Below are 25,929 nucleotides of genomic sequence, written 5' to 3'. Positions count from 1 at the left end.
CTGTCTAGAAATTCCTTCAGCCAGAACTGAAAGGAAGGGGGAAACATGGCATTCACAGCGGGAAGGATAACTCCAGATCTCCCAAATCCTGATGTATCTGGGACTGGCAAGGAATATCCTCTAGAGAAATTTATACGTGAGTAAAATTTGCTTCTGCCTCAGTGTCTATGGCCAGCATATCTTCCTCATAATATGGTAAATGTCAAGCATACTTTATCATTTTATCAATATTTCTAATTTTAACACATTTTCACATGAAATACAGCCCAATACAATCCCTGGGCCATTGGTATAATGAAAGGACTCAAGCAAAAGGGGTTTGCTGTTCTCAGTTCTTCTAAGATAATTAGCCCAGGACTTCTCTCAAATTCAGTGCAGCACTCCTTTGCCCTTCAGGACTGCCTCCCAAGGGACTCTGCCAACCAGCCTTCTAAACAGACCAAAGTCTGCCCTCTGGAAATCCAGGGTGGCAGTTCTGCTAAACCCCCTCCTTACTTTTCCAAGAATCAAAACCTCTATTAATTCATGATCGCTATACCCAAGACAGCCTCCAGTTTTCACATCACCCTCAAGTCCTTCTCTACTTACAAGCAAAAATGTCTGTGTGGAACCAAAAATAAAGTGCCTTGACACTGCCTGAATGTGTGTTTAGGTCAGATGTATTCTGACAGTGGTTTGCTAGGACAGCAATTCCAATCTGGGCAGTTGTGGTTTTGGCTGGAAGAGGTGATTGCAGTCTCAGAGAGATAGAAATGGTACCTGCAAAAACTCAGCTTTGTCGGAAAAGACTGCAACCACACAAAGTGCTTTTCCCTACCTCCAAACTCACTCCATTTATTTCTCCCACCTCCGTTCTAGCATTATAATAAGATCAGTTTGAAGAAGAGAGGACATGAAAGAAAACTGCACCAAGAAGGTCTGGGGATGGACATTATGAAACACTTTCTAACAGTGAAAACAGTAGAACAGACTGCCTAAAGAGGCAGGTGGGGTCACGTGACATCTTCAACATCAGAGATTCTTCAGCACAGATTAATTAAATGTGCTGGAAAATTCTGAGCCAAGTTAAACCTGGCTTGTACCTTAGGAGGATGGCCTGCATTAGCTTTTGAGCTCCTTTCCAGACCTCATAGTGTTCTCATAGTTGTGGCCAAAAAAATATTTTATGTTAAAAAGCATTTCTGCTGATATATTTCGTCTTCGGAAGCATTATCACTCCTGTTAATATTTGGGTCAGAGCTCATCAAGTGCAGATGCTTATAACATTCTACCACTTAGCCAGTAAATCAAAGGAAGGGTAAGGGAGCAAAGAAATCTACCAGATTTGTGCTGGCATACTCTGACTTTAACTGACTGATACATCATTTTCTACCTTCAAGCAATCATAGGAACATATGCTTTTGTCAGAACATTTTATCTAATTTATTTCAATTGTAATAATAGATTTTGAGTTCCTGCTTAGTGACAATAGTCAGTCTTTGTTCTTACACAGGATGCTGATTGTTGTAAAAATTTGAAGTACTAAATCTGTGCATGCTACTTTACAAGAACATCAATAGAACAAGGGGTAATGGTTTTAAAAGAAAGGAGGGTAGATTTAGATTAGACATTATGAAGAAGTTCTTTACTATAAGGGTGGTGAGACACTGAAAAAGGTTGCCCAGAGAAGCTGTGGATGCCCCATCCCTGGAGGTGTTCAAGGCCAGGCTGGATGGGGCTTTGGGCAACCTGGTCTAGTGAAAGGTGTCCCTGCCCGTGGCAGGGGGGTGGAATCAGATGATCTTTAAGGTCCTTTCCTATCCAAACCATTCTGTGATTCTATGATCTCGGTAGTATCTGAAACCCACTACAAGCTGGAAATATAGTCTGGAAAATTGAAACTAAGCCCAGATTTTTTACTCCATCTTCTGAAAGATAAAACTGGGAGGGCATTGTACAGAGCAGTTGAGGCCAGTAATTAATTTTATGGAGTTCCTGCTTTTTGCAGAATCTCAGGTGTTGAAAAAAAAAAAAAAAACCAAACCATAATAAAACTATGTAGCCCTAGGAACTGCTTTCATTTAGAGCCTGCTTTATAACAATTCATGTGAAGATAAGGAACAAATTGAAGAGATAGCAGCCAAACACTACACTGTGACCTCACATACAAGAGGCTGTCTGATAAGGCACAACCTTTTCCCAGCTGCCCACAGACTGATCCGCAAACCAGGATACTGAACGGCACTGCCAACATTTCACACCTCACCTCAAATGTGCCCATACAGAAGTACTAACAAGTCTGTGTTAATCTCATGTTCTCCTTTACAGCCTGTGTCCATTCCACACTTTGGGGCTGGCCAAGGAATGAATCCTTCTGTTGAATCTATGAGTGGTTTAATTTATGAGCTTTATGGGCTTTGCTTTCTCACAGGTTGGCCAACATTTCTGACTAGATTGAATAAAGACCCTAAAATTTCTTAAGAGGCAGAGTAAAATGTCTAGTCTTTGCCTTAGTAATTTGATTTTGACTGTGAATTGTTCTGGAAGTTCAGCAATGTACCAATTGAATAATTCAATTTCAAAGGCTTTCACAAATAATACTACTAGCAATTTCTACCTATTGATATGGCAGAGGTGAGAGACAATCACACACTGATAGACATGGAAGCTGCTCTCCCTTTTGAATAAATATAAAGAAGAATTAAACCTTTCCTTGGAGTCTGAATAGTGAAATAATAAGAGCCACTCAAGACACAAGCAATGGGGATAAAAGTTTTTTGAGAGTGCAAATTAAGAGGCCTGAGAACAGGGAAAAAACAATACTCAGAAGGGAAAAGAAAGACATTGTCCAAAAAATATTAATGACAAGAAAACCACAAAGATACTGAATAGGCTGATGTTTGAAAAGACCGCTGGGCTTGGCTCTATAAGCAAAGACATTGCCAAACATGCCTGAGGCTGCCAAACTTTTTGTGCCAAAGAACTTCTTGGCTATCATTGATTTCTTCTCTAATGGAAATAATCAAAGGTGAAAAGGGGCAGCAGCAGTCTCTAAGCTTGAAAATCACTACATAAGCCAATCTAATAGACAATTGTTCTGAGAAGCAAGAATGGTTTTACAACACCAAACTCATAGCACCTGTTGCTTCACTTCCCTCAACAAACCTGTGAGACATTGCAAAGGACAAGATCTTAGCCCTGGCACTGAATACGGTACCTCTTGAGCAACCATGCCTGCAAAGCCAGGAAGCAATGTCTAGAGTCCTGCCAGAGCTACGCCATACAGCTTCTTAAGAACTGGACAAATGCTGGTAGGGTCTCCTTACCTCAGCACTCTGCAGCTGTGTTAGCTGAAGACCAGTTTTGTGATACCATCACTCATAGGAACCTGAGAGGCAAGCAAGCAAGAAGCTCCACCTCACAGGTCCTGCATCAGAAGCCACAGGAAAGCATGAAGGAAAATCCTGGATATGAACTGAGTCCTGAAGTGAATGAAAACTGCTTTGAATCCCAATTTCTAATCAAGTCAATTTGCTTTCACCTTATTTCTCAAAAAAGAACAAACTCCTGCTGTCTTGCATAAAACTAACGTTTCAGAGAGAATCATCTTCTCAAAATGACGCCTATTGACATATCCAAGACAGAGTACCACATGAGGAAATGGCAGCCACTGTCTGTATCAAAACTGTGGAAATAATAATGAGCGGAGAGCATCATTAGCAGGTAAATGAGACTAAAGAGCTGGAGTAGTCTCTGACTCCCAGAAGGGAACTGAAGTGAAGCCACCATCCCAAAAGGGACTTAATGTAGATGTCAGCTTTCTTAAGAAGAACATCCAGCTCTCTGTCCCTTGGTCCAAATGTAGTAAAATAATGGTATTGAAGTAGAAGATTCTGTCCTGGCTTTTGAGGAGAGAAGGGGGAAGAAAGACTACAGACAAATTTATGTCATGTTGTTTCAAATGCTCTGGAAGATCAAAGAGGAGGTGAACAGACACTAAAAAGGAGTTGCCCAGCTGAAGAAAGATTTTGCTTTTCTGATTCTTAACGCTTAACCAGAAAATGAAGATATTCTAAACTTGAATATGAGCTCCCAGGCTATGAACAAAGAAAGGTTTGATTATGTGGTATTTAAACTAGACAAAAAACTGCCTTCCTTCCTGTTAATTTATATTAGATTGTATATCTTTCCCCATATACATTAATCTAATAGCTATTAATTAAAAAGCCTCTCAGAACTGATCACAATTTGTTTTCAGGGCTGATCTTTGCATAAATTATTTTTGCAGTTCAGGTAAAACCATTGCAAAAGTGGAATTTTTCTGAAACTGAAACTGTTGGACTGATATGCTGTTTTTTGACAGCCAAAATCTCTTTTCCTAGTGCAGAGTACTTCTTTATTGTATTTTATTTTTAATGTTCAGTTCAATCTATAGGAGTTCTTTCAGATCTAAGAAACTCTAGGTATTGAAAAAGCAGGAATATGTATTTTCCTTTTAAAATCTCATGAATCAAAGAAAGTGAGAGACAATGAGATCTAGAGTTCTAAAACAGAATTAATCAAGGCACCCAACTTCTCTGAACTACTTCCCTTGTTTAAAAATTGGTCCTAAACATAAACTATTCCTGATGGTCTTGATTCTTATATACCAACCCACATATAAGATAGTATAATTTAATCACTTGACAATTTAAGAAACAATGATCAGAGCTCTGTCTGTGTTGAAGTGACTGTTGCAGACCAGGTGTTCTCTGGGATAAAGGCTTTCCACCACTCACGTGTGAGGGCAGCCATTAGGATCATAGGTTATGAATGGTTTCACTTCATTTCACCAAAAGACCATTGTCTTGCACTTAGTTGGATCCATTCTTTTAAATTCAGTTATTTCACTGGAATATTTTTTAGTTTTATTTCATATTTGTGGACCTTATTTGAAGAATATATGCTACTAAAATTTCTTAGTTTTTCTTAAAAAAGTATATATTTAAAGTAAAATTGAATTATTTTCATAACAAACTATACATTATAACCTGTTGTTCAGAGTTAATAAGAGATCTATACAGCTGCTGTCGGTGTGGAAGTCCTATGGTTGCCTATGGATTTACAGTACATGAGAAAACTGATGACAATTAGTAATGCCAAAATGAATTTCCAAGCTGTCAAAAAATTATGTTCTTTGTGCAGTCACACAGAGCAGATATACAGGTATTGTCAAACCGAAACCTAAACTATGCCACATAATAAGAAAAACATTGATTTTAATTTCTGATGTACAAGTATGTCCAATACAAAGCTATACATATACTGTTGTACTACAAAGAAAGTAAAGTGGCTGTCTTGGAAGATGATTCTTTCTTGTTTGAAAGCCTATTCTTTCCATTCAGTTATCTTTTCTTACAGCTGTGCAAACAAAGTTTTGGGAACATGTGGTATGACTTTCAAAAATAAATACAATTCCATGACTAACCCTAAAGAGAAAGCGTGTTCACTTGGTAATATAATAGAAAGAGCACTGCTAATCTAACACTCTGCTTCCTGAGGCAGCCAGCCCAGAGTCGAGGTAGCTCACCGAAAAACCTATGTAATTAGCAGACACTTACAGAACAACAAATTAGACTTTGTGGAAAGTCTTTTGTTGATAGCAGTGTCTAAACATTTAAGAGGAATTGAGTTGGAAGATTTACGGGCTCAGTAACCAAATTTTCAATCAGTTCTTATGTATCCAGAGCTCAAATGGACAAAAAGATCACCTTCCACTGAAAATGGGACTCTTGCCCAAAACCTGTGGCAGAAATCCCACATTTCTGTGAGACCTGGATTAGCCCCAGCTTCACTTTAGAAAACAAACACTGGGCTAATGTCTTTTTAGTTACAATTCTGTGAATCCAGAGTAATCCACTGAAATGCAAATGCTGGCTCCTGGTTCTCACTGCTGCAGAGAACACCAGAGCCCAACAGTCCATGTACATTCCTCAGTTGCAAGTACAACGAAAAACAGCTGACTGTAAATCAGTGCAGAATTGTTGCTAATTAGACTTAATTAGACTATTTTTTTTAATGAAGCTAAACAATTTCAGTTTATCCACCACCATCTGAAATGGCTGTTGATAAGAATTATTTTGGCTTTTATCTATCAATAGGCACTATATAGACAAAGAAATAATTTTTCATTTTAGAATGTTTTTAGAATTACAGCTAACTATAATTTTCAATGAGATTTGGTATACTTTTTCTCCATGTACTGGTTGTAGACATGTCAAATAGCAAGCTAGCTTTGTCAGAATATAAAGTAATGGAATAAACTGCCTAAGCCAGAATGCTTCAGAGTGATAATCTTTCCATGCATTATTTTCAGGTTGGAATATGGGCTTGAATCCTTCTCTTTCTTCCACTTACCACCTTCCACCTTTTAATAATCTATTAAATGACTTACTATACTAACTATACTAAAATTATGCAACATGTGATTCTTCCTATTTTTTTTCAGTTAGGAGCTTTTTGTTTTAATTGTATAGGGAGTCAGGTAGGAAACTGCAGTAATGTTGGCTGTTAAATGAGCCTATTTTATGCTGGACTCCAACTATGTCACATTGTCATATACTGAAACACCCATATGCACATACTTTATTTCCTTCATTTTTAACAATTTTGCAAATGTTATTATTCCTGCTGCCCAAACTGCAAATTCTTCCAGTCTCTAGGGTTAAGAAAAATAACTACCTCAATCCCATTAAGTACATAACACATAAAGGATCACCTGGGTCACTGAGTGAAGTGGCAACACCTTAAAGGCAACTCTAGTTTTTAGTTGTGTTCGTAAATTCTGAGAGAAATTCTTCTCTACTTGGAATAATCTGTTTAAGGCTAAAAAAGTGATCAAGAGGAATGGGATTTTTTTTCTTTCCTTTTTTCTTTTTTTCCCCTTGCAGTGAATGAAATCCAGGTGGCAGAGAATGAGATCCACTAATTCTAAAAACGCAAAGGGCATATGGACAGATTTGCAGAAGGTGTTGGGCATGTAAAGTTACAGATAAATTCCTGCTGAGATATTTACTCAAGAGTGTCCAAGCACACTGACAGTTTTATGCCTAATTATATCAAATACATACAAGACACAGCATGTGGCTCTCAGTGACCAGAATCAATACATCAATTTCATTAACTAATCCTTCAATTTCATTAACTACAGTTAATATTTCCCTTGCTTAACTAATTTAAATGCAAAATGTTTTACAAATGTACTTTCTTCTTATGTATACAGCATATCTAATATAACTAATAAACATGTTTAAATGTTGTTTTGCTCCATGGTTTATTAACTCTACTTACCAACAAAATGTATCTTAATACAAATTCTGAGTAAACAGTAATTATCTATTAGATAAGAAAGAAATCATTTAACAGCAAATTAAAAATCAAAATGCGCATTGAGCTATATACCTGCTGAAACGAGCATGCGTCTTTGGAATTAAATAAAGGATATAGGGGCCTCAAACAGGATTTGGGAGTAACCAAAACAGTCAGGACCAGAACTATGAACCGCAGCTGCAGGCTAAGAGGAGCCTTCCTACGTGACTGTAATGCACTGCAGGCATTTCCCTGCTGGGTCACCAGGGACCGGACTGGGTGTAGCCCCGGTTGTGCCCTCTCAGTTCACAACATTGTTATTAAGCAGAATGCAACTGTTTTTACTGTCTGAGCTACTCTACTGATCCACAAAACCAAACCAAAACAAAAAACACCAAACCTCTTTCTCTTAGGAAGATTTTTAAATATAAATTGAAAACATGATTAAAAACTGTACACAGGTTACCTACTTATTACAACCTAAAAGTCTAAACTAAAGTAAATTAAGTCACTCAGTTTAATCATTCTGTTTTGGCTAATACTACACGACATGGCAAAATCCAGTTTTCAGTTTTTCAAAAAAATAAAAATAAGTAGAAATTTAAAGCTTAATATGTCAAGTTAGAAGATTAACAGCTCCAAACTCAAACTCACAAACACTGAAGGTGTTCAAGACTTGTTCAAGACTGTCATCAGTAATGCCTATATTAAGGAAGACACAGGAAGGAACTAGATCCTGGTCTTCCCAGTTCAAACATGTTTCTTCCTACATAAAAGGTAAAAGGCGCACCATACCACTTGATCCATGATATGAGATGGATTTTAAAATTTAAATTTTAAAGCACAAGAAATATTTTTTTGTTATAAAACCCAAGTTGCTACACTTTCTTCTTCAGGACCATATCTCACTTTTTATACCAGATGGGGTTGCAGTGAGGGCAAGTCCAGGTTTGGTCAAGGATGAGGAATTGTCTGTTTAGAGATTTCTTTTTGCATAAGTTGGGTGGGATATAGAGACTGCAGGAAGACGGAAAGGCAGAAGGATTATCAGACTGTCAGAGCTCGCAGCCTTGGAGAAATGGCCTATGTCCCAGCTTCAGCATCTGGTATACATGATGCTGAGCAAGCTGCTTGAGCAATGTTTTGCCTCGCTTTCCCCAGCAGAATTATTGAGCTAACTGGCCAGGGTGCTACAACCAGCAAGCTCAGCACTGTTGCAGCAGAGCTGAGCATTTGTCACTAAGTCAGTTGCAGAAGTACGGAGCAAGAATACTTGGAATAACAAGACTTGGAAATGAAATTTCATAAAAATCACCGCAAAGCACTTGTGATTGGTCAGCATTTAGCAACTTCGTATGAAAGTTTGTCAGCCATAAACACAGAATGGTGACGCTACTAGGTTGTATAGAAGTGCTTGAAAATGATTTATTTTCATGTGGACCTGCATGGATGTGTCACAGGGAGGCTTGCTGGTGGCATGTGGGTCTTAGTCTAGTGCCCCGTTGCAGATCTCATTCATGTGAATGCTTCACATTCCTCACTTCTTATCACTTAAGCACCCTGCATTCCTATCACCAATCTGGATTGCTGAAACTCCAGCCCTCCCTAAATGGGAAGTTAGGCAACCTGACACTCACATCTCTTTGGATACAATGCTCAGATACACTAAAAGCATCCTAGAAACACAGAGGAAGAGACGAATACAAATACACTTGCTGTGCAAGGCTTGGATAATCTGAGTTAAACAAGGCTTGGAGCCATGCTCTTAATGAGAAAGATAAAAAGAAATCTTCACTTACTACCAGTTTACTGAATGAGGCAGGGGACTTAAGAAGACTAAAAGAACAGCATGATTGTGTAATTAAAAAGTGTAACATGCATGCAAACAAATGGCAGGAAAATTGAAGTTGCCTCGGCAACGTTAATTCTGACATTGCCCAACTTATAAGTGCTCGACTTTGCAACCTTAATGTTAACATTTTTTAGACATAATATATAATTAGCCACAGCCAATTAGGGATGCTATGGCTCCTGTTGGTAACCCATAATATTTACATTTAAATTTGGAGAAAGATTACTGCTGGCTATACTGTATTATTTAATTATACAGTCAGTTTAGAAATGAAATTATATCTGAAGCATTTGAGAGATTCCCTTGAGCAGAAGTGACGGAACAATTATCACTGCAATTTGGCACGAGGAAACTGCTGTAAGCCTAGAATTTCACCTAATCAGACAATTTGATTAGTGGTCCTTGTGTAGGAGCACTCTGCAGTGCTGATGAGTAATTTCAAAAGTGTACTGTAAGAAAAGTAATCATAATAACTATGCACACTTTCCCTTAGCAAGTTGTGTATCAAATTTATTAAGTTTTAAAAATCAGTTCAGAATAATGTAATTAGTGTAAATTCAGTACCATGATGGAAAAACAAAACAGTAGATTTTAGCTTATGGCAGTCACTATCAATACGAAGCTCTGGATTCTGCTGACAATTCAGTTCATGATACTCAACAACTACAGCTAGGCGATGTCTGACAGCTATGTGCTAAACAGCTGTGACTTTGAAGATACAGAGGTTTCTAAATTAATTTCTGAGAAAGGAGGTGTTAACGGGAAGGATGCCTGATGGTGGCATTGTAACATTATCAGCCCTTGTTGGGACTACTGATCTGTGACCTGTCTTGTGAGCCTGATTTGTGATTTGTCCTGTCTATCTACCATAAGAAGGAAACTCACTGCTTGCCTGTGGTAATTCAGCTACAGATCTTAGTGCTAGCTCCTGTTTGTTTTTTTTTTTTTTTTTGGAGGGGGGGGTGTCTTTGACACAGCCCACGCCCCCATTTCTCAACTTTATTTTACAATGGAGCCTTTGGCCAGCAGCTTGCAGTCTGTCCATGTTCTTGCCTTGTCTTGCCTTTTGACTATAAGGCTGTCCACTAGTTTTGTACAAGATCAGTGTTTTTTTAAGAAACACAATGTTTGTGAAGTCAAAGAATAACAAGAACAGAAAAGAACACTAGACTGTACTTATAGATCATCTTAAAGGTCTACTTAGCCCAGTTTCCAGTCCCCAAGAGGGGCCAGTGATACTCTGGGTCAAAACAGTCATTCCATGTCCCAAAGTGTAAGATGAGGGCATTGGCTTAGTCAAACTCCCAAAGTACATGATCAGAGAGAAGCAATACCTTTTTGTTTTAAATGATCTCATGGCTTTTTAATTCATGTATTTCTCTCTATGTCTTTTGAACCTGCAACTATTTCTTACACTTCTTGGCAGTTTGAAGAGTAAGAACCCATAAGTTTTGATTCCCCTCCACTCTATGAGGTGCCTCAGTAGAAATCTGAGATGTATTACCTGTTGCTACACACTCTGAGGCAGACACCATAGATACCTGAGAAAAAAGATCAACAGTGCTTCCTAGGGGATAGCAAGCACTTTTTGAGTGAGTGCTTGATGTGCAATGATGTTAATCATATATTAGATATCTACTTATTATTTTACCTTAAGATTTATGCTGATTTATAAGCAACACATATAGTAGGATAACTCCCTGGGTAATGTCATAATTCAGATTTCAATGTGGGCACCTAAAATCATTGCGAATGTTTCAGAGCTAACAGTGGAGGCAGCTTTAGGCCCACCAAAGTAAACACATGATAGTCTGGTGTAAAGTGCCCTTTGTAGTTTTTCTTTAATACTTGTTGCACCTTCCCAGAATATTGGCCATCATAGAGTGATTAAATTCAGTCTTAGAACACATCAGGAAAGAAGGCAAGTGCATTTAAAAGTGCAAGCCTCCTTTTGATTTGCAGGTAGGACAAAAACATGGAAAATATGTATTTTGGTAGCTTATCTCAGGAGGAAGCAAAAAGAAGTAAGGACTACACACTAAATATGCTGATGAAAAATAAGTGGCTTTGAATCTTGGGTACTATTCAGTTATAACAAAACCAAGCAGCAAGAATAAAAAGAAGTAAAAAGCCAAACAGAAATTCTTTTGTTTTCCTACACTTTCATCTACACCACAGTGTAATCCCACAAAATGAAAGGAAAGGAAAGGAAAGGAAAGGAAAGGAAAGGAAAGGAAAGGAAAGGAAAGGAAAGGAAAGGAAAGGAAAGGAAAGGAAAGGAAAGGAAAGGAAAGGAAAGGAAAGGAAAGGAAAGGAAAGGAAAGGAAAGGAAAGGAAAGGAAAGGAAAGGAAAGGAAAGGAAAGGAAAGGAAAGGAAAGGAAAGGAAAGGAAAGGAAAGGAAAGGAAAGGAAAGGAAAGGAAAGGAAAGGAAAGGAAAGGAAAGGAAAGGAAAGGAAAGGAAAGGAAAGGAAAGGAAAGGAAAGGAAAGGAAAGGAAAGGAAAGGAAAGGAAAGGAAAGGAAAGGAAAGGAAAGGAAAGGAAAGGAAAGGAAAGGAAAGGGTGTGGGGGGGAACACAGGGGGAACCCTTTGGAATGCATGGAAAGAATTTACTTTGGTGTCTAAAGAGTCCTGCTAAACTGTTTTATTATGGTATGAATAGATCAGATGGCAGTAACCTAGGTAAAAGCCATAGGGATTGCTCTTTTTGTATAGCATTACAGATTTTTATGAACTTACAACCAGTACTGAGAGATCCAGCCATACTTTTCTTAGCAAACTAATTTCTACTGAGACTTTAATTATTTAGAACCATGAAAGAGGGTGAAAGAAAAAAAATCATTTTTCAGATGAGGAACATAAAGCAGCCTCTACGGTTACCTTTCATTTAAGCTTAGGTAAGACTGCTTACACACCTTATTGTAACAGTAGGCCAAAAGTGAGCATGCTGGGCTGTTAAGAGGCTAGTCATAATCCCTTGATAGTGACTATGCTAAATTTTGTTTTATTTTTAAAAAGAGATCACAGTGACTTGACTGCATGGTCTACTTTTTGTGTGGAAGGGGAATAAAAATGACCTTTTGAAATGTATGGATCCAGCTCATAGGCTGTAAGGCAAGAAGGTAGCAGTGAGGCCATCTGATCCCTGTAACACAAACCAGAGCAGTTCACCTCCCATCTCTTGTGTCAACTCCAGCTTCTGGCTGAAGGAGAACAAACTTCTCCATTCCAAATATTTTTAGTGAATTGCAAACTGGTAGAAAGATATCAAGAAGGAGATCTCTAGAAACTGACAGCAAATTAGGATCCAGTAAATTAACACAAAAAAAAATCTTCTATTTACACTTTATTCTAGGCACATAATTCACAAAAAAAAAAAAAGTTCTAGAACATAAAATCACGGGGTGACTCTCCTCTCTCTCTTTGCTGCAGGCTGGCACTTTGCCTGTGCAGGCTGGACACTGAGGGCACCTCATACCACTTCTGACCTATGTCTGAGGGACATTTGTCTTTGGTGTTCATGTGGAGTTGAGCTTGGCACTCCAAAGGCCAAGAGAGAATCACTGACACTAAGGTGCCAGAATAAAAAGGTGTGAAGAACAGTGAAGGAGATGAAAAGGAACTGAAGGACTCCTCCTGAAAAGAAAGAGGATTTCTCTGGAGTTTATTTCTGCATGCAAGATGTTCCTCGGGAAAATCCTGATGAGTAGAAGGGTCACTGGGTTTGTTCCGTGAACCATACCCAGTGACAGACATGGCAATGCCTTGATGGACACCTTCAGTCTTGTCTTAGAGTACAGGATAAACATCTATCCCCAAAACATTTAATTAAACTCCCCTCCATTCAGAGGAAAGGAACAAAAAGAAAGAACAGGATACACCAACCACAACTGTAATATGGAGTACTGTTGTTTAGACAGATATTTATACTTCCATCATGAATAGCTTTGGAAAAACTGGAAGAAAAAAAAAAAAGCAACACCAAAAACCCACTGAAATAAAAACCAACACTCTGAATAGTAATATACAGTCTCTGGGGGCTGAGACTGCAGCATTTACACACTTAAATAACTTTATGGATGTTGACAGTTCCACTTAACTCAAAAGTGTTGTTCTCTTGTTTGTGTAACAGGCTTGTCATATGTCCCTACACAGGCTGGTGCACAGGGATGAACAGCAGCCTGCTGCTCCAGAAGCTTATGCTGTTGTGTGAGCAAACTGCAGGGAAACCTGTAAAAAATCAGGATTCCTACCATGGGCTGAGTAAAGCAAATTTTGACAATGTAACACCTACCAGTAGCACTACACGACTTGGGTCCAAACATCATCAATTGTTACTGGTTATGTGTGTTTTCTTTGCCCAAGACATTTCAGATGAGCAGTTAGTGAAATATAATTTAACTCAGCTCTGTTAAACCAAAATATTGGTTTATATACCAGACATTTGTACAGGTTTAAACAGGTATATTTAAAATATACATATTGTAAGAGGTACAAAGGATAAAAACAAGAAGTGGTGTAAGCTGTTGTAAGCAGGTAAGACTTCCCTGTCTAGACCACGTGTGCCGAGGACCTGGCCTAACAAACATGTATTTCTGAACACTGATTTGCTGAAGGACTGTGACTAGCAGGGATAGTATAACTAACCCTCTGGTCAACAGTATGATGTTATTTTTTCACCTGCTCCAGAGCTGAAGTACATTATTCCACAACTGCATGTGCATTTCTGTCAGTCTCAGACTGCCTTCTATAGCCTGAAGACTTTTTCTTCATTTCTTAAAATAATGTGAGTTTTTTTTTTTTTTTTTTTTTTTTTTAATTCCAGAGCAACCAAACCAAACCAGCTGTCCTTAGGCAGGAAGCTTATAAGAACAAATAAGCCACTTTTGCTTTTGCCATGCAACAGACTTGCCAAGATCAACCCCAAGAATACTGTCAAATGACCGTCCAACTACATGGAAAACTAGTGTACCTTGCCTTCAGCGTGTTTTACAGGAGGGTGACCCATGCACAGGAGTTGTCCCAAGCTACAAACACAGCCTTTTTAGCAGCAGAGAAGATCCCATGGTGTTTGTCACCAATGCCAAGCCTCCAGGCAGCTGTGGGACTTTCTCATTGGGAAGTGAAATGATTAACCAAATCGTAATTGCAAATGGCTGTTTGGTTAGACTTAAGTGCCTGTGTATCAATGAATTGCCTAACAAGGAATTTGAAGTATATTTATAAAATCATATCCCTTGCTCTCAAATTTACATGTCTCAGAAGAGATATATTTGAATTTCTGTAACGAGTTTCTCAGTGTTTGCTTTGAAGTATTTCTTATACTCAGCTGTTATACACTGTATATACAGGAGAGTCCCCAAAAGATACTTTTAGTTAATTTGACCATGAAAATATTACATTTAAAGGCTGAACCTATGAGAATTTTTGAGCATTGCATGTGTAGTTGCACAGGCTCACATCTGTAAGCATTCCCAGTATTGGACATGGACTTTAGAAAGACACTGCATACTTTGGTTTTCCTAACCAGAAAATAAAAAAGATATATATATAAAAAAAGAAAATACAGAAAAATAAAGAAAATAAAAAAGATATAAAATAAAAAAAAAATAAAAAGAGTAAACTTACCAGTTGAGGGACTCCTCAGATTATTTTTGTAACCAACTGCATCATGCTTAATAACCAACTTCCACTTAAAACCTTCTGTGAAGGAGAGGTCTAAAGGAGAACTTGCTTTTGTTGCAAACACCAATAAAATAACCTTACTAAAACACCTGGAGTTCCATTTGGCTGAACAGCATTGCCATTGAAGCTTCCTCTCTTGTAAATTTTTTTAGCAGTAATGAATATATTAAAAACAAAGAAAAAATACCAACAACCAAAATGTAAAATTAAGCACTGACTCATTTATTCTTCAGGTCATATTGATTTCTTCACTTTTTTTTTTTTTTTTTTTTTAAATACACCACTTGTTTTAGTTTTACCAAATATTAAAGGAGTTTTTGCTGGGCTCTTTGTCTTAAGCATAGCCATCAGTTTATAGATTAAGCTGTCCTTTTGTGCAAATTCCTACTTGTCTTTTATAGGCAGTAGAATAATTAAATGAATTTAATTATTTTCCCTAGAATGGGTCAGTAGGTACTGAAATGATGAAAGATTTAATAAAGATATTTCCTTCATTAGGGACTAGTTCTGCATTCCCTGCTAAGAACAGCATTTACAAAAATAATGCTATTCCCACTGTAGTCAATGGGACAGCTCACAAGGGTAAAGTGTGCATTGTTTGACCTGATCCTTGCTCATTAATGTCTATAAAAACTCCATTAGACAACATAAGAAAAATAACATATAGAGAGATCAAATAATTTTAGTAATATTACATGCAAACTAATAAAACTCTCTGGCAACACTAGAGCCCTCTGGATCATCACCTCAGTCTTGTTTTCTTAAATGTTATTATCTCTAACTGCAGTGCTAAGCCTACAGCAGTGGATTATCTTTTTTTTTTTTTTTTTTGGTAAATAATTAATGGTATAAACATAGGATTTTCTCTGCTGGATAAATTACCTACAGACACATTGTGATTTTTACTATATATTAAAAATATGCTTGAAAATGCCACAGATGAATTGTTTCAATTCACTACACACAAAGGTACATTACCTTAGCCCCATGCTGTAGTTTATTTTCCTGATGAACTGACTTGGAAAAATCTTTATGCCATTGCTCATGAGTTCCTTACCAGATAAGTAGGTGAATAGTTGTATTGGTGGGTTTTACCCTTAGGAATACCCAGTTCTTCTTCTTTCCCTTTTACTTTTTTTTTTTTTTTTCTCTTCAGTCTATACCTTGGTCTCAGTGGATGTTTTGCCTTTACTTCCATCTCTTTACTCAGAACTACCTCCTCCCATCTCTTCAGCATTCCTTATTTTACTGCACTCTTCAGCCAAGACCCTGGTCTGTGCTCCAGGATTCTTTCCATTGATATAAATTCTGGTATTTGGTGTTTATCTGAGGCTCCCTCTATTGACTGCAACCCACCCCAGCTTCTCTGTAGTCAGGACGTGGCTCTTCTGCTCTTCCACTGTGCCAGACCACAGAAGTGTGTCCTTTTACTCCTAGAACCAGTTCCTAGCATCCTTAGCAGGGCTGCTACACTGACAACATTTTATAATTATCTCTTGTACCTTCCACTGTGATTTATAATTCATATGAAAGGTTCTCAGTTAAACATCCTGCCCACAGAGGAAGGAAAGAACCCTCAGCGTTGCACCCACTGAAGTCATTAATCTCATCCGCTTCCCCTGATCAAAATTCATACTCTCTAGCCCCACCACAGCATAGGAGACTGAGTGAGTAATAACACAAGTGCTCCTTATTCCCCCTCTTTCTATTTCTCCTATTCCTCACCCAGAGAAGATTGATCTTCCTGCAGTTTCCCAAGCAGTAGCACCTGGGGTCATGGGTCATATGTCTCTGCTGCAGCAGTAGGACAAAACCCAAGGGCTCCCCGTAGCCACCGAATGTCTAATGCCTTCGCAAAAGATCCACCCAAGCTACAAGCCTACAGGATGGGAACACTCTGAACACTTCAGGTGTCAGACATTAAACCTGCTGCAGCAGCTGCCCCCAGCTTGAACAGAAAAGAGGTGGCTGCTTTCTGCAGAAGTGCACTGGCACAGTGCTTGTTTCTGATGGCTTTACTATACGCAGACTCCTATGCAAATATTTAATGTCCCATGATAAATCACATCTAAAAAATGCCGAAGAACCTGACTAACTAGATTAATGGGGTCAGGGGAAATACATCAACAACAGAAAAAAAAAAAAAAGTGAGGGAAGCTATAAAAGAAAAGCAAAAATTGGTGTCTGTTACTACAAAACTTTGATTTTCAGCCATGTCTAAAGAATATTGATGATTAGTGGTTTAGCTGGAAGTTATTTAATATAAACACCAAAGTGAACGGTTCAGTCTTATTTAGTCTTTACATGATACTTTGAAACTAAGCTGCAGTTTCTACCACATGAGGCATAAAATCAATTAAAGAAGAATGTTTATGCTCCAGCAGACTTGTAACTGCACTGCTTAAAGTTCAGTCGGTTTGTGTTTTAAAATATTTTTGTTAATTTTCCAGTCTGAATCTGGTATTAATTAAAGAAGTTTAAATGTGGTCTCCTTCCAAAACCATATGATCTTCTTGTTTCTTCCTGCTCACAGCGTCCATGCTGGTCTGAATCTTACCCTTTTTCAAACATAACATACATATTTTATTAATATGGCTATTTTCATTGACAAAAATAACAAGGCTCTGCCTATTTGTATTCAGTAATATTATGACCTTCACAAGATCAATCACCGCACAGGAAATGGGCCATCTGTATTGATAAGGCTTGGAACTGAAAGGCTTGTGAAGAGGAAGCTGCTCTGACAGGTTTGCAGGCTATGAATGGGAGAAAGGGATCATTCTCCCATTTGATTGTATCATGCAGTTAAAGAATATGTACCAGGTTGCCTGATGCTAACAAAAACATAAGTTTTTTGGTTTTTTTTTTAATCTCATCCCCTCATGAAGCCCTCAGATAGATGTGGGATGCCTGAGTAAAGTGTTTTTTGAAGGGTAGAGAAGACAAAGGATTATACATTCAGAGGTTTGCTTTCTTAGATTTATTATCAAACGAAATTCATTGTTTGATGGCAATTAGCATGACTGCCAGTTTTCATTTCTCACAGAAGATCATGGCAATAAGACACTAAAGGGTACTGTGTACTTGTCTCCAGGTTTGGATTGCCACCATGCTGCCAATAATACACCCAGTGAATTAGAAGGCCAAAAAGCCATGAACACTTAAGACGGCACTGTCGGGTAGTTTAGAGGGAAATACTTCTTTTGGTAGCCAATCCAATTTATGCTGGCTTGACTTGTTTATGGCTTTACAGCCTAAGGCTTCCATTTCAACTTTCAGATTAATCAAACCTGAATTCTAACACAAAATGTTAACGGTGTCCTTATGGGCTTGCATCTCAGCTGGTTCAGCAGACGAACACATGCTCTGTCCAGTGGGAAAACTGCTCTACCTACATTCACAGTGAGGCCTGAATTTGAATCAAAAGTCCAATAAAAAGTTACAAGTGATATTAGGCCCATGATTTTTGTTGTTGTTGTTATTTGTTTGCTTTTAGATTAAAAATATAAATCAAATATTAGTTAAATAGCATATCTGTTCCATAGGGAAATACTTCACACATTGTTATGTAGGAGAATGCCAGGGATGAGCACTAAAAGCAATAACAACAGCCCAGTAGAAGAATACATGATTTTTTCTATTCATTAGGATACAGGGCTCAGCACTTGTGCATGACTTCTGTCCCACATTTGTTTTCTGAGTATAAGAACTATAAACAACCCAAAACCACAGCACCATTCTTCCATGTCTCTCCACCTTGACATTCATGTCCTGTTAATTGTATTATCTTTTTACATACCTGCAAGGGCTCTACATGCTTCAAGGTCTCAAGCTTTTCTTTTTCAAAGTTCTTCTCATGTAGGAAGAGGATAGGCATAGGGTATTCAGTTGTCTTGCCTTGTACCTAACTTAAAAAAATAAGCAACCCTTTTCCCTGACCTTCCCTAGTTAATCCCAAGTCTAATGCTTTTTTAAAAATTTGACTTCTTTAGTTGGGTACAAGAATATGCCATCTCAAACTAAAAACAAACAAACAGAAAAAAATATTTCTTTTCAAGGGATGAACTGGAAGGCATTACAAAGACTATTTAATTTACTACATGTAATTTTTATCATGCAAAATCATCTTTTTTTTTTTTCTTCTTCTCTACCATGACAGAGAGCTTTAATATCAGTTCCCCTTGGTGTTCACCACACGTCTAGTGGCAAAGCAGACCTTAATTCCACAGCATGCAACCCAGGGTTTCTTAGGAAATGACAGGTACCAAGAAATACTAAGATGAAGTGATTTAAATGATAACAACTGCATTGAAATCTGGGGTGCAAAATTTGATGTACTGCATAAGTTGCAAATCATATGATATTAGTACATTTTTTTTGTGAATTTTTGAGTACATTACTTCCAATAACCATAACACTATGGAATTGCTGGTCAAGAGTCCTGCACTATGTAACACAAGCCTTACATATCAATTAAATAAGTTTTAATGATTTTTTACTTTGAAAAGAATTCATGATCTGCTGTGTAAATAAAGGTGAAACTTTGCTTTTGATCTAGCTTGTGGCATCCATGCCATGGCAGGGGGGTTGGAACTGCATGATCTTTAAGGTCTCTTCCAACCCAAACTGTTCTATGATTCTATGAAAACTTTATGGAATTGCCTGTGATATATATCTTAATGTCTTAATAAATAGAAAGAGATAAAAAACAAACAAATAAATAAAAAGCACCATCAAACCTTACAAACCCTACTACTTTTAAAGTTGTGCAAATAGCACTAGTTGGTTCAGTGGCAGATAACAAATCTGTCCTACAGACTACAGACTTATCTGTAAGCTGCACTCATATGTTCAGCAGAAATCTGAAATACAGGATCTCACAAAAATACTCTCAATGTACAGGAAGTTTCTAATGGGCAACTGGCAAAGCTGTTATGGTAGAAAAACTTGAAAAAGAGCAATATCTGGCGAGTTTGTGAATTTTATCTGACCCCTAATTTCCTGTTTCTTGAAATATTCTGATCTCCTCCAGAGTTTATGAATTATAAATAGCTACAAAGCAGTAATTATATTGTGGTTAAATATTTACGTGGTTTTTTTTAGGAGTTTTGTAGAAAAATCATTACATCAAAATTTAAAAGTGAGTGGTTCCCACAGTGTATGGCTCAAATACAGCCATACTCTGTGACCCAGCTGTGCTCCAGTGTAGCTGGGCTTCAGCAAAGTGAAGTGGGTGGAAAGTCAGAAAATAAAATGACTGAAGTATGAAGAGAGGATGAAATGTATGTAAACCATTAGGGCAACAGAAAGATGAGGTAGGACAGGGAGGCGTGAAAAGTAATTTAAATTTTGACCAGTATTACAGGCTAGCATTTCCTTGATTTCTACGTGGTGTAGTGTAATGATGTGTCAGTTCACGATGAAGATCCTCTTACTGCCTCAATAGCAAGTGACAGCAAATGGTAGACCGAGTGTTGATGTGCCTACCCCTATGGAGATGATGTTCCTACTTATTCATGTTCTTCATCTCCTAGATGCACAAGTACAAGATGTTCTGCTTTGCAGCAGTACAAACCAAACCAAAACAAAAGACTGAAATCAAACTTGTGCATACGGAGTTGCCTGCCATCACATTTCTACCTTCTTCTGTGTTGTAAACAGAGCACTGAATTGGGGAGCAGAAATTCCTGATTTTCAGCTCATGAGACATATCCAACCCACAGTCTTCTTTAGGATGGTGGAAGACTGAAAGTGCCCTGGTAACTTTTAGTTTGATTATAAAACAGAGACGAAAAAGAGAAGAAAACCAGGTATGAAAGAGTGGACTGGGGCAGTCCTTCTTGATACGTTAGGTAGATTAAAAGGGGAGGTATTTTCCCTTCAGAAACAGAAATATCATTTCAAAAAATCCGCTTACATGCTACAAATTATCAGATCTACCCCCACGCCAATTTTTGATTTCCCACTGTGCGAGGATTGCAATTAATAAGTTGGAGGACAATGCCACATTTTTCAGTTGAGTAATCCAACTATTCAGACTTTCTGTTGCCTTTCGGACACTTCAATATATAATTGACCATTTTTCAGAATCATGACGGAAAATATTGGACTTATTTGTAGAACACTGTCAGTGCATTCATTTTGGAGTATATATCAATAATGTTTGCAGGGTGGAAATAAGATGCAGGTCAAGTTAATGAAGCTATTGAATAGGAAAAATTAGAAGCTCTAACAGGCAAAATAATAAAATACAGTATATGCCATGAGGAACCAAGCAGGGAACAGAAGAGTGAGCAAAAGTAATGAGGTGAAGAATAGCTGTGCCTGCTCTTCACCATCTGTGTTACAACATCAGCCCCTAGGACAGGGTTCCCATTGTACAGCAGGCTGCACGAAACTGGAAGAAAAGAAGCTGGAGAAGAATGCCTCCTCACAGATGATCTGAGGCTGTAATTCCACAAATACTGCTGCTTGGATAAGCCACTACTGTTGTACATTTTCACTGGAGTTGGTAAAAAAAAATGTGTGCTGGAAAACAGCATGAAATACTTTACAGAAAGAAGAGCTGGAATCCTCATCAACACATCATCTAGGCTGTGTGACAAGGAAAAGGTTAACATGAACATCCATTTCTTGGCCAGCTATACAACGTGTCTTGGTTACTGCAGCAGTTTCAAAAGGCAGGAAAAGATACTGTACATGCGAGGTTAAGGAACAGCTACAAGTTATATATGAGAAAAAAAAAAAGAGGCAGAAAAGTGTGAGCAAGATGTTAACGTATCCCAATAAACAGAAAAGCATTTTGTGCACCATGGTTAGTCAGAGCAAATGCCCCTGGATATTGTCCTCAGAAGTCAGTTTTTCTGGAAAGCACACTCAGATACTCTGTAAATCCCCAAACACAAGCAAACTAATTTAGATGTAGTATGAGGTTTGGCACCAGGGAAAGAAAAACTTTACAGTTTATGGAACTGTCTGACAGTTTCTAGGCAGAAAATAATGGGTTTGGAGAATTTTAATTCTGCGGCAACCACAGCTCAATGTGCTTCCCACCATCTCTGCCCGGTAACAAGATAACTCAGAAACAAATTGGTGTCACTAATGTAACACTCTCCTTGAAAACAGTCTGAATCCAAAATAAAAAGCTTAAGTGCCAGAAAAAAAAAAAAAAAAAAAAAGGTTTTCAACTTCTCAAGAAAGCCTAATTCTGGGACAAAACTTACTTCCTTATACAAAAGTCTGCCTGGACAATCGTTTTCAAAGCTATGTGTGGCAGGCAGCGTGGTTATGGTGCTCTGCAGTAGATTTGGACTCTTGAGTCCAGTTCTTCATCTGGACTCCTGCCTAAGTCTGCTTCTGGCACGAGTGGTTTGCTGGAGAACCAAACCCAGCTGTGTGCCAGCACAAGCCAGAGCACTCCCTTTGTGTGCCATGACTACAAACTTGGATATGCCATGGTAATGCTTTCCTGATGAGCTGTGCACGCTTTGGGCTGATCTCGAGTAGAACTGGAAAGAGCTCAGAAGTCCTGCTTACTTACTAAAGCAGGGATGACCTTCTTGGTAAAAATGCGGATGCAAGTGTTACCATAAAACTGGAGGCAAATGAGCGATCGACAAGCTTCTCAGACTAATAAACTATCTCTCCTCTAATTATACCTGATGTAAAAACCTCGAGACTGTTACTCATAGATTTTACAAGGCAGAATAACAAATGAGCTGTGCACTGAAATTCCTTTGCATAGCAACTTACGAAATCATCGATTTTTATTTAATTTTACCACATTTTATGTTTTCCAAAGTGCTGCATCCTGCAAGCAGGACATGCAGCTCATGACTTGCTGGCTGTAGGAGCTGAACTAACCCCAAATTTGAGTCATGAGTAGGAAACAATTTAATTGTTCTCTGGGGTGAAGAATAGAAAGGAAAAGGCATGTGTTGATTAATTCATTGCAGCACTGATCCACCCTTTCTTTAATTAGGGGTGTGGAGTCAAACAATTCCTCTGCCTCACTTCATATGGAAAACTGAATTTATCTTTGGACTGTTACTATAAAGCCATGGATACTCCCACAGCATCTGAAACAAAGGCTATTGATGCCGGAGAAAAGCCATTCCCTGGTTTCCACAGGCACTGGGTGAGGTTCAACCTTTGTACACTTTTGGACTAAACTAACTGAATAACTGAGGCAAGCTGTGCTGGCCATGGCTGAGGATCACTATTTGAAGGCAGCACGAGTACCAGAGAGTTCATGTCACCAGAACTTTTGACATGCAGAAATTCAGCCCCCCTATTCAAAACTTACCAAAATTCTGCACTTTTTGAACCATAATGAGCAGGAGCCCTTTCCATCCGATAACATTCATATATACAAACCTGTATTCTACATGCTTTTCTAACTGACATTTGCCTGCATTCCTTGTTTGTTAGACCTAACAAGCAGAAATAAAAGACTTCTTGGGTCTTGCAGCTGAAAACAGCTTTTGAACTGAAGTGAATCAGGGTGCCTTTACTGGAATGAATAGACCCTTCAGTTTGAACCAGCCGAGCACCAGCCCCTTCGGGGCTGTTTTTCTGGAAATACTTTACCAGAATTCATTCCCCCAGCAAATACAACAGTAATTGTCCCGGACTGCTTCTGTCGGGACAAGACCAACAGACACTGTCTTTGCACGGAAAACCCTCTGGTCTTTTTACGGTCTGCATCTCTGGCAGACACAACACACATTTTTTCCAGTGAAATGACCTTCTTTCTGCGCTCTGCCAGTTTTCTCCCTTCATTATCTTTTATTTCCCGTCATTTCCCCCTCCTCCCTCTCTCGGCTCTCCAGCTAAGCCTGGCGGTGCGGGGTCGGCGAGCTGCTGGCCCTTGAGGCTGACGCCAACAACGGGATCAGGCTGGGAGGATGCTCGGAGCACGGGGGGAGCAGCACAAGAGCATTCCTCCCGTTTTCCAAAGATGCCAGGCACCCAGGCTCGGGGGGAGGCTGCTCTCATCTCTCGCTGCCACTCCTCGGGTGCCCGGCTCCGGCAGCCTTCCCCCTGCCCCCCGGTGCCCTTCCCTCCCCAGGCAGGGAAACAGCAGGGCTGCCGGGTGCCGGTGCTGCCAGAGGGGAGGACCTCGGCCACCCTCCCGGTGGGACCAACGCCACCCGCCCGGACAGACCGCTCGGGTCTTGGGTCCGGGACCAGCAGCCGAAGCTGAAGGTGAGCTTTGGGACAAGGCAGCCCGGGGACAAGCCACCCCCACAGACCCTCGCAGCAGCACTGAACTTTCCCCCTCCGTGCCGGCGTCTCCCCGGTACTCACCGGTCTCCCCATCCTCTTCTTCCTCTTCCTCCTCCTCCTCCTCCTCCTCCAGATCCAGCAGCACGTCCGCGTTCGCCGCCTGCATCTCGCCCCTGGTGCCCTCTGCCCCCGGCCCCGAGCTCCCCCGGCCCCTGCCCGTGCCCCGTGCCCCGGGCGCCGAGCGCGGAGCCCAGGCGGAGCCCGACCGGCGGCGGCGGCGGCCCCGGGCTGCGGGGCGGGGAGGGGCGGGGGGGGGGGGAGGGGGCGGCCCCGGCACCTTCCCGGCAGCCGCCCCGGGGCCGGCGGCGTCCCGGGGCTGCCCCCCCTCGGCCCCCGCAGCCCCCTCCCCAAGTGTCCTTTACAGAACAGGGGGCGACCCCCGCGGGGTGGAGGCGGAGGGAGCTGGAAACCTCACCTACCTCGTCAGCAGCATCCCGAGCCACTGCAAGGGGAACGTGGGTAGAGCATCGTGTTAATCGATGTGTTTTTTGACAACCCCTCCCCCTCCCTATTTTTTTTTGCGTTTGGCTATATCAGACAATTCATGTTCATCAAAGTGTCATAAGTGGGTCAAACGTCATCTTAAAACTAATTAGGAAACGGTTTTATTTTATTATTTTTTTTCTTTTTCCTAACAGGATCCAGAGCAAAGGTTTGCCCCAGCTGACTCTGCTTCCACCCCTATGTTTACTCTTTGAAAATTGTGCCAGGAGTTTAACCCCCAGGGTCTTTAAAACCAGGATGTCAGAGTATGCACTCGGTCATTGAAGAAGTCAGCGTTGCTCGATTCTTCATAAAACGTGAAGCACGCAATAAATAAATAAATAATAATAATCCACACGTTGGCAGGGTTATTCGGAAAAAGTTGCAGAAGTTGGAGAAGGAAAGCTCAAGGACTGAACTAGACAAAATGACAATCTTTCGAGCTTTACAGATGTATTCAGCCCACTTGGCTGTTTTGCAGGTGAGCCGTTGTCCTCATCGCCATCTCAGTCTGCAGGTAGGAAATAGGAGAATTTTGCAATACAGGGCATGCAGAACCGTCACTGTGCAGAAATGCCTCAGGGGCAGAAGTGCTCGCAAAGAGAGGATTTGAAGTGCTCAGCAATATCCCAGCCTGCTCACATGTCCTGGTTCCGGGGGAGAGCAGAGATTTGCTGAAACTGGAAGGCGTCTGGAGGAGTGCCCAGAAGTGAGCAGTGGGAAGAATTGGAAACAATAAAACTGAAGGGGCAAATGTTAGCTGAGAAAGACTGGGAAAATGGATTGAAGGAACAGGAAAGTCTGGCTTAGGAAAAGGAGAAACAAGCAAGATAATCTTCTTAGTCTGCATTAAGTAACCTATAAGCAATCTGTTTGCAATCTCTACTGCTGACACCAAAAAAAAAAAAAAAAAACGAACACAAACACCACAGTACCCAGGATGTTTAAAGTGTGCAAACAAGGAGGTGGACCAAAGCCATTTGTCAGATAAACTTGCCTCTCGTCATCAACTGTTGGCAAGTGGCTGTGAGTCAGAGTCACAGCAGGGCCTGGCATTGCAGTGAATCTAAGTGCAAGGACCTTCTGACAAAAATGAATGAGATATTTAACTTCAGTTTTGGAGCAGCTCTGCTTAGTAAAGGCCCTACCACACCGATCCCTTGAAAAGAGAAGTTGTCTGTAAGGACATCCGTGAATTCTGCAGAACTGTGAATACCTCTCTCAAGCTTCTCAATGCAAGCACCAGTGTCAGCAAACCTGCACTGTCAGCACCACCTGGCCCTGCCTGTTTTTCTC

The 25,929-nt window shown here is 39.8% G+C and overlaps 1 protein-coding gene across 3 annotated transcripts in view; it reads right to left on the bottom strand.

Moving 5' to 3' along the window:
• Positions 1-24,458, bottom strand: part of ANO6 (anoctamin 6) — a 77,109-nt gene extending 52,651 nt beyond the window's left edge. For all 3 annotated transcript variants that reach the window (XR_014587232.1, XR_014587233.1, XM_083845545.1), the window contains exon 1: positions 24,172-24,458. Coding sequence is in view for 1 of the 3 variants with exons in the window: in XM_083845545.1 (XP_083701671.1) it covers positions 24,172-24,256 (85 nt within the window). In the remaining 2 variants the exon portion in view is untranslated. The remainder of the gene's footprint in view (positions 1-24,171) is intronic.
• Between the last annotated feature and the right edge of the window lie 1,471 nt (positions 24,459-25,929).

This window comes from Anser anser (genome assembly GCF_964211835.1).
Source record: "Anser anser genome assembly, chromosome: 1".
In the NCBI taxonomy this organism is placed as follows: Eukaryota; Metazoa; Chordata; class Aves; order Anseriformes; family Anatidae; genus Anser; species Anser anser.
Note: the sequence above shows the minus strand (reverse complement) of the source record. Positions and strands in the feature narration are given on the sequence as shown.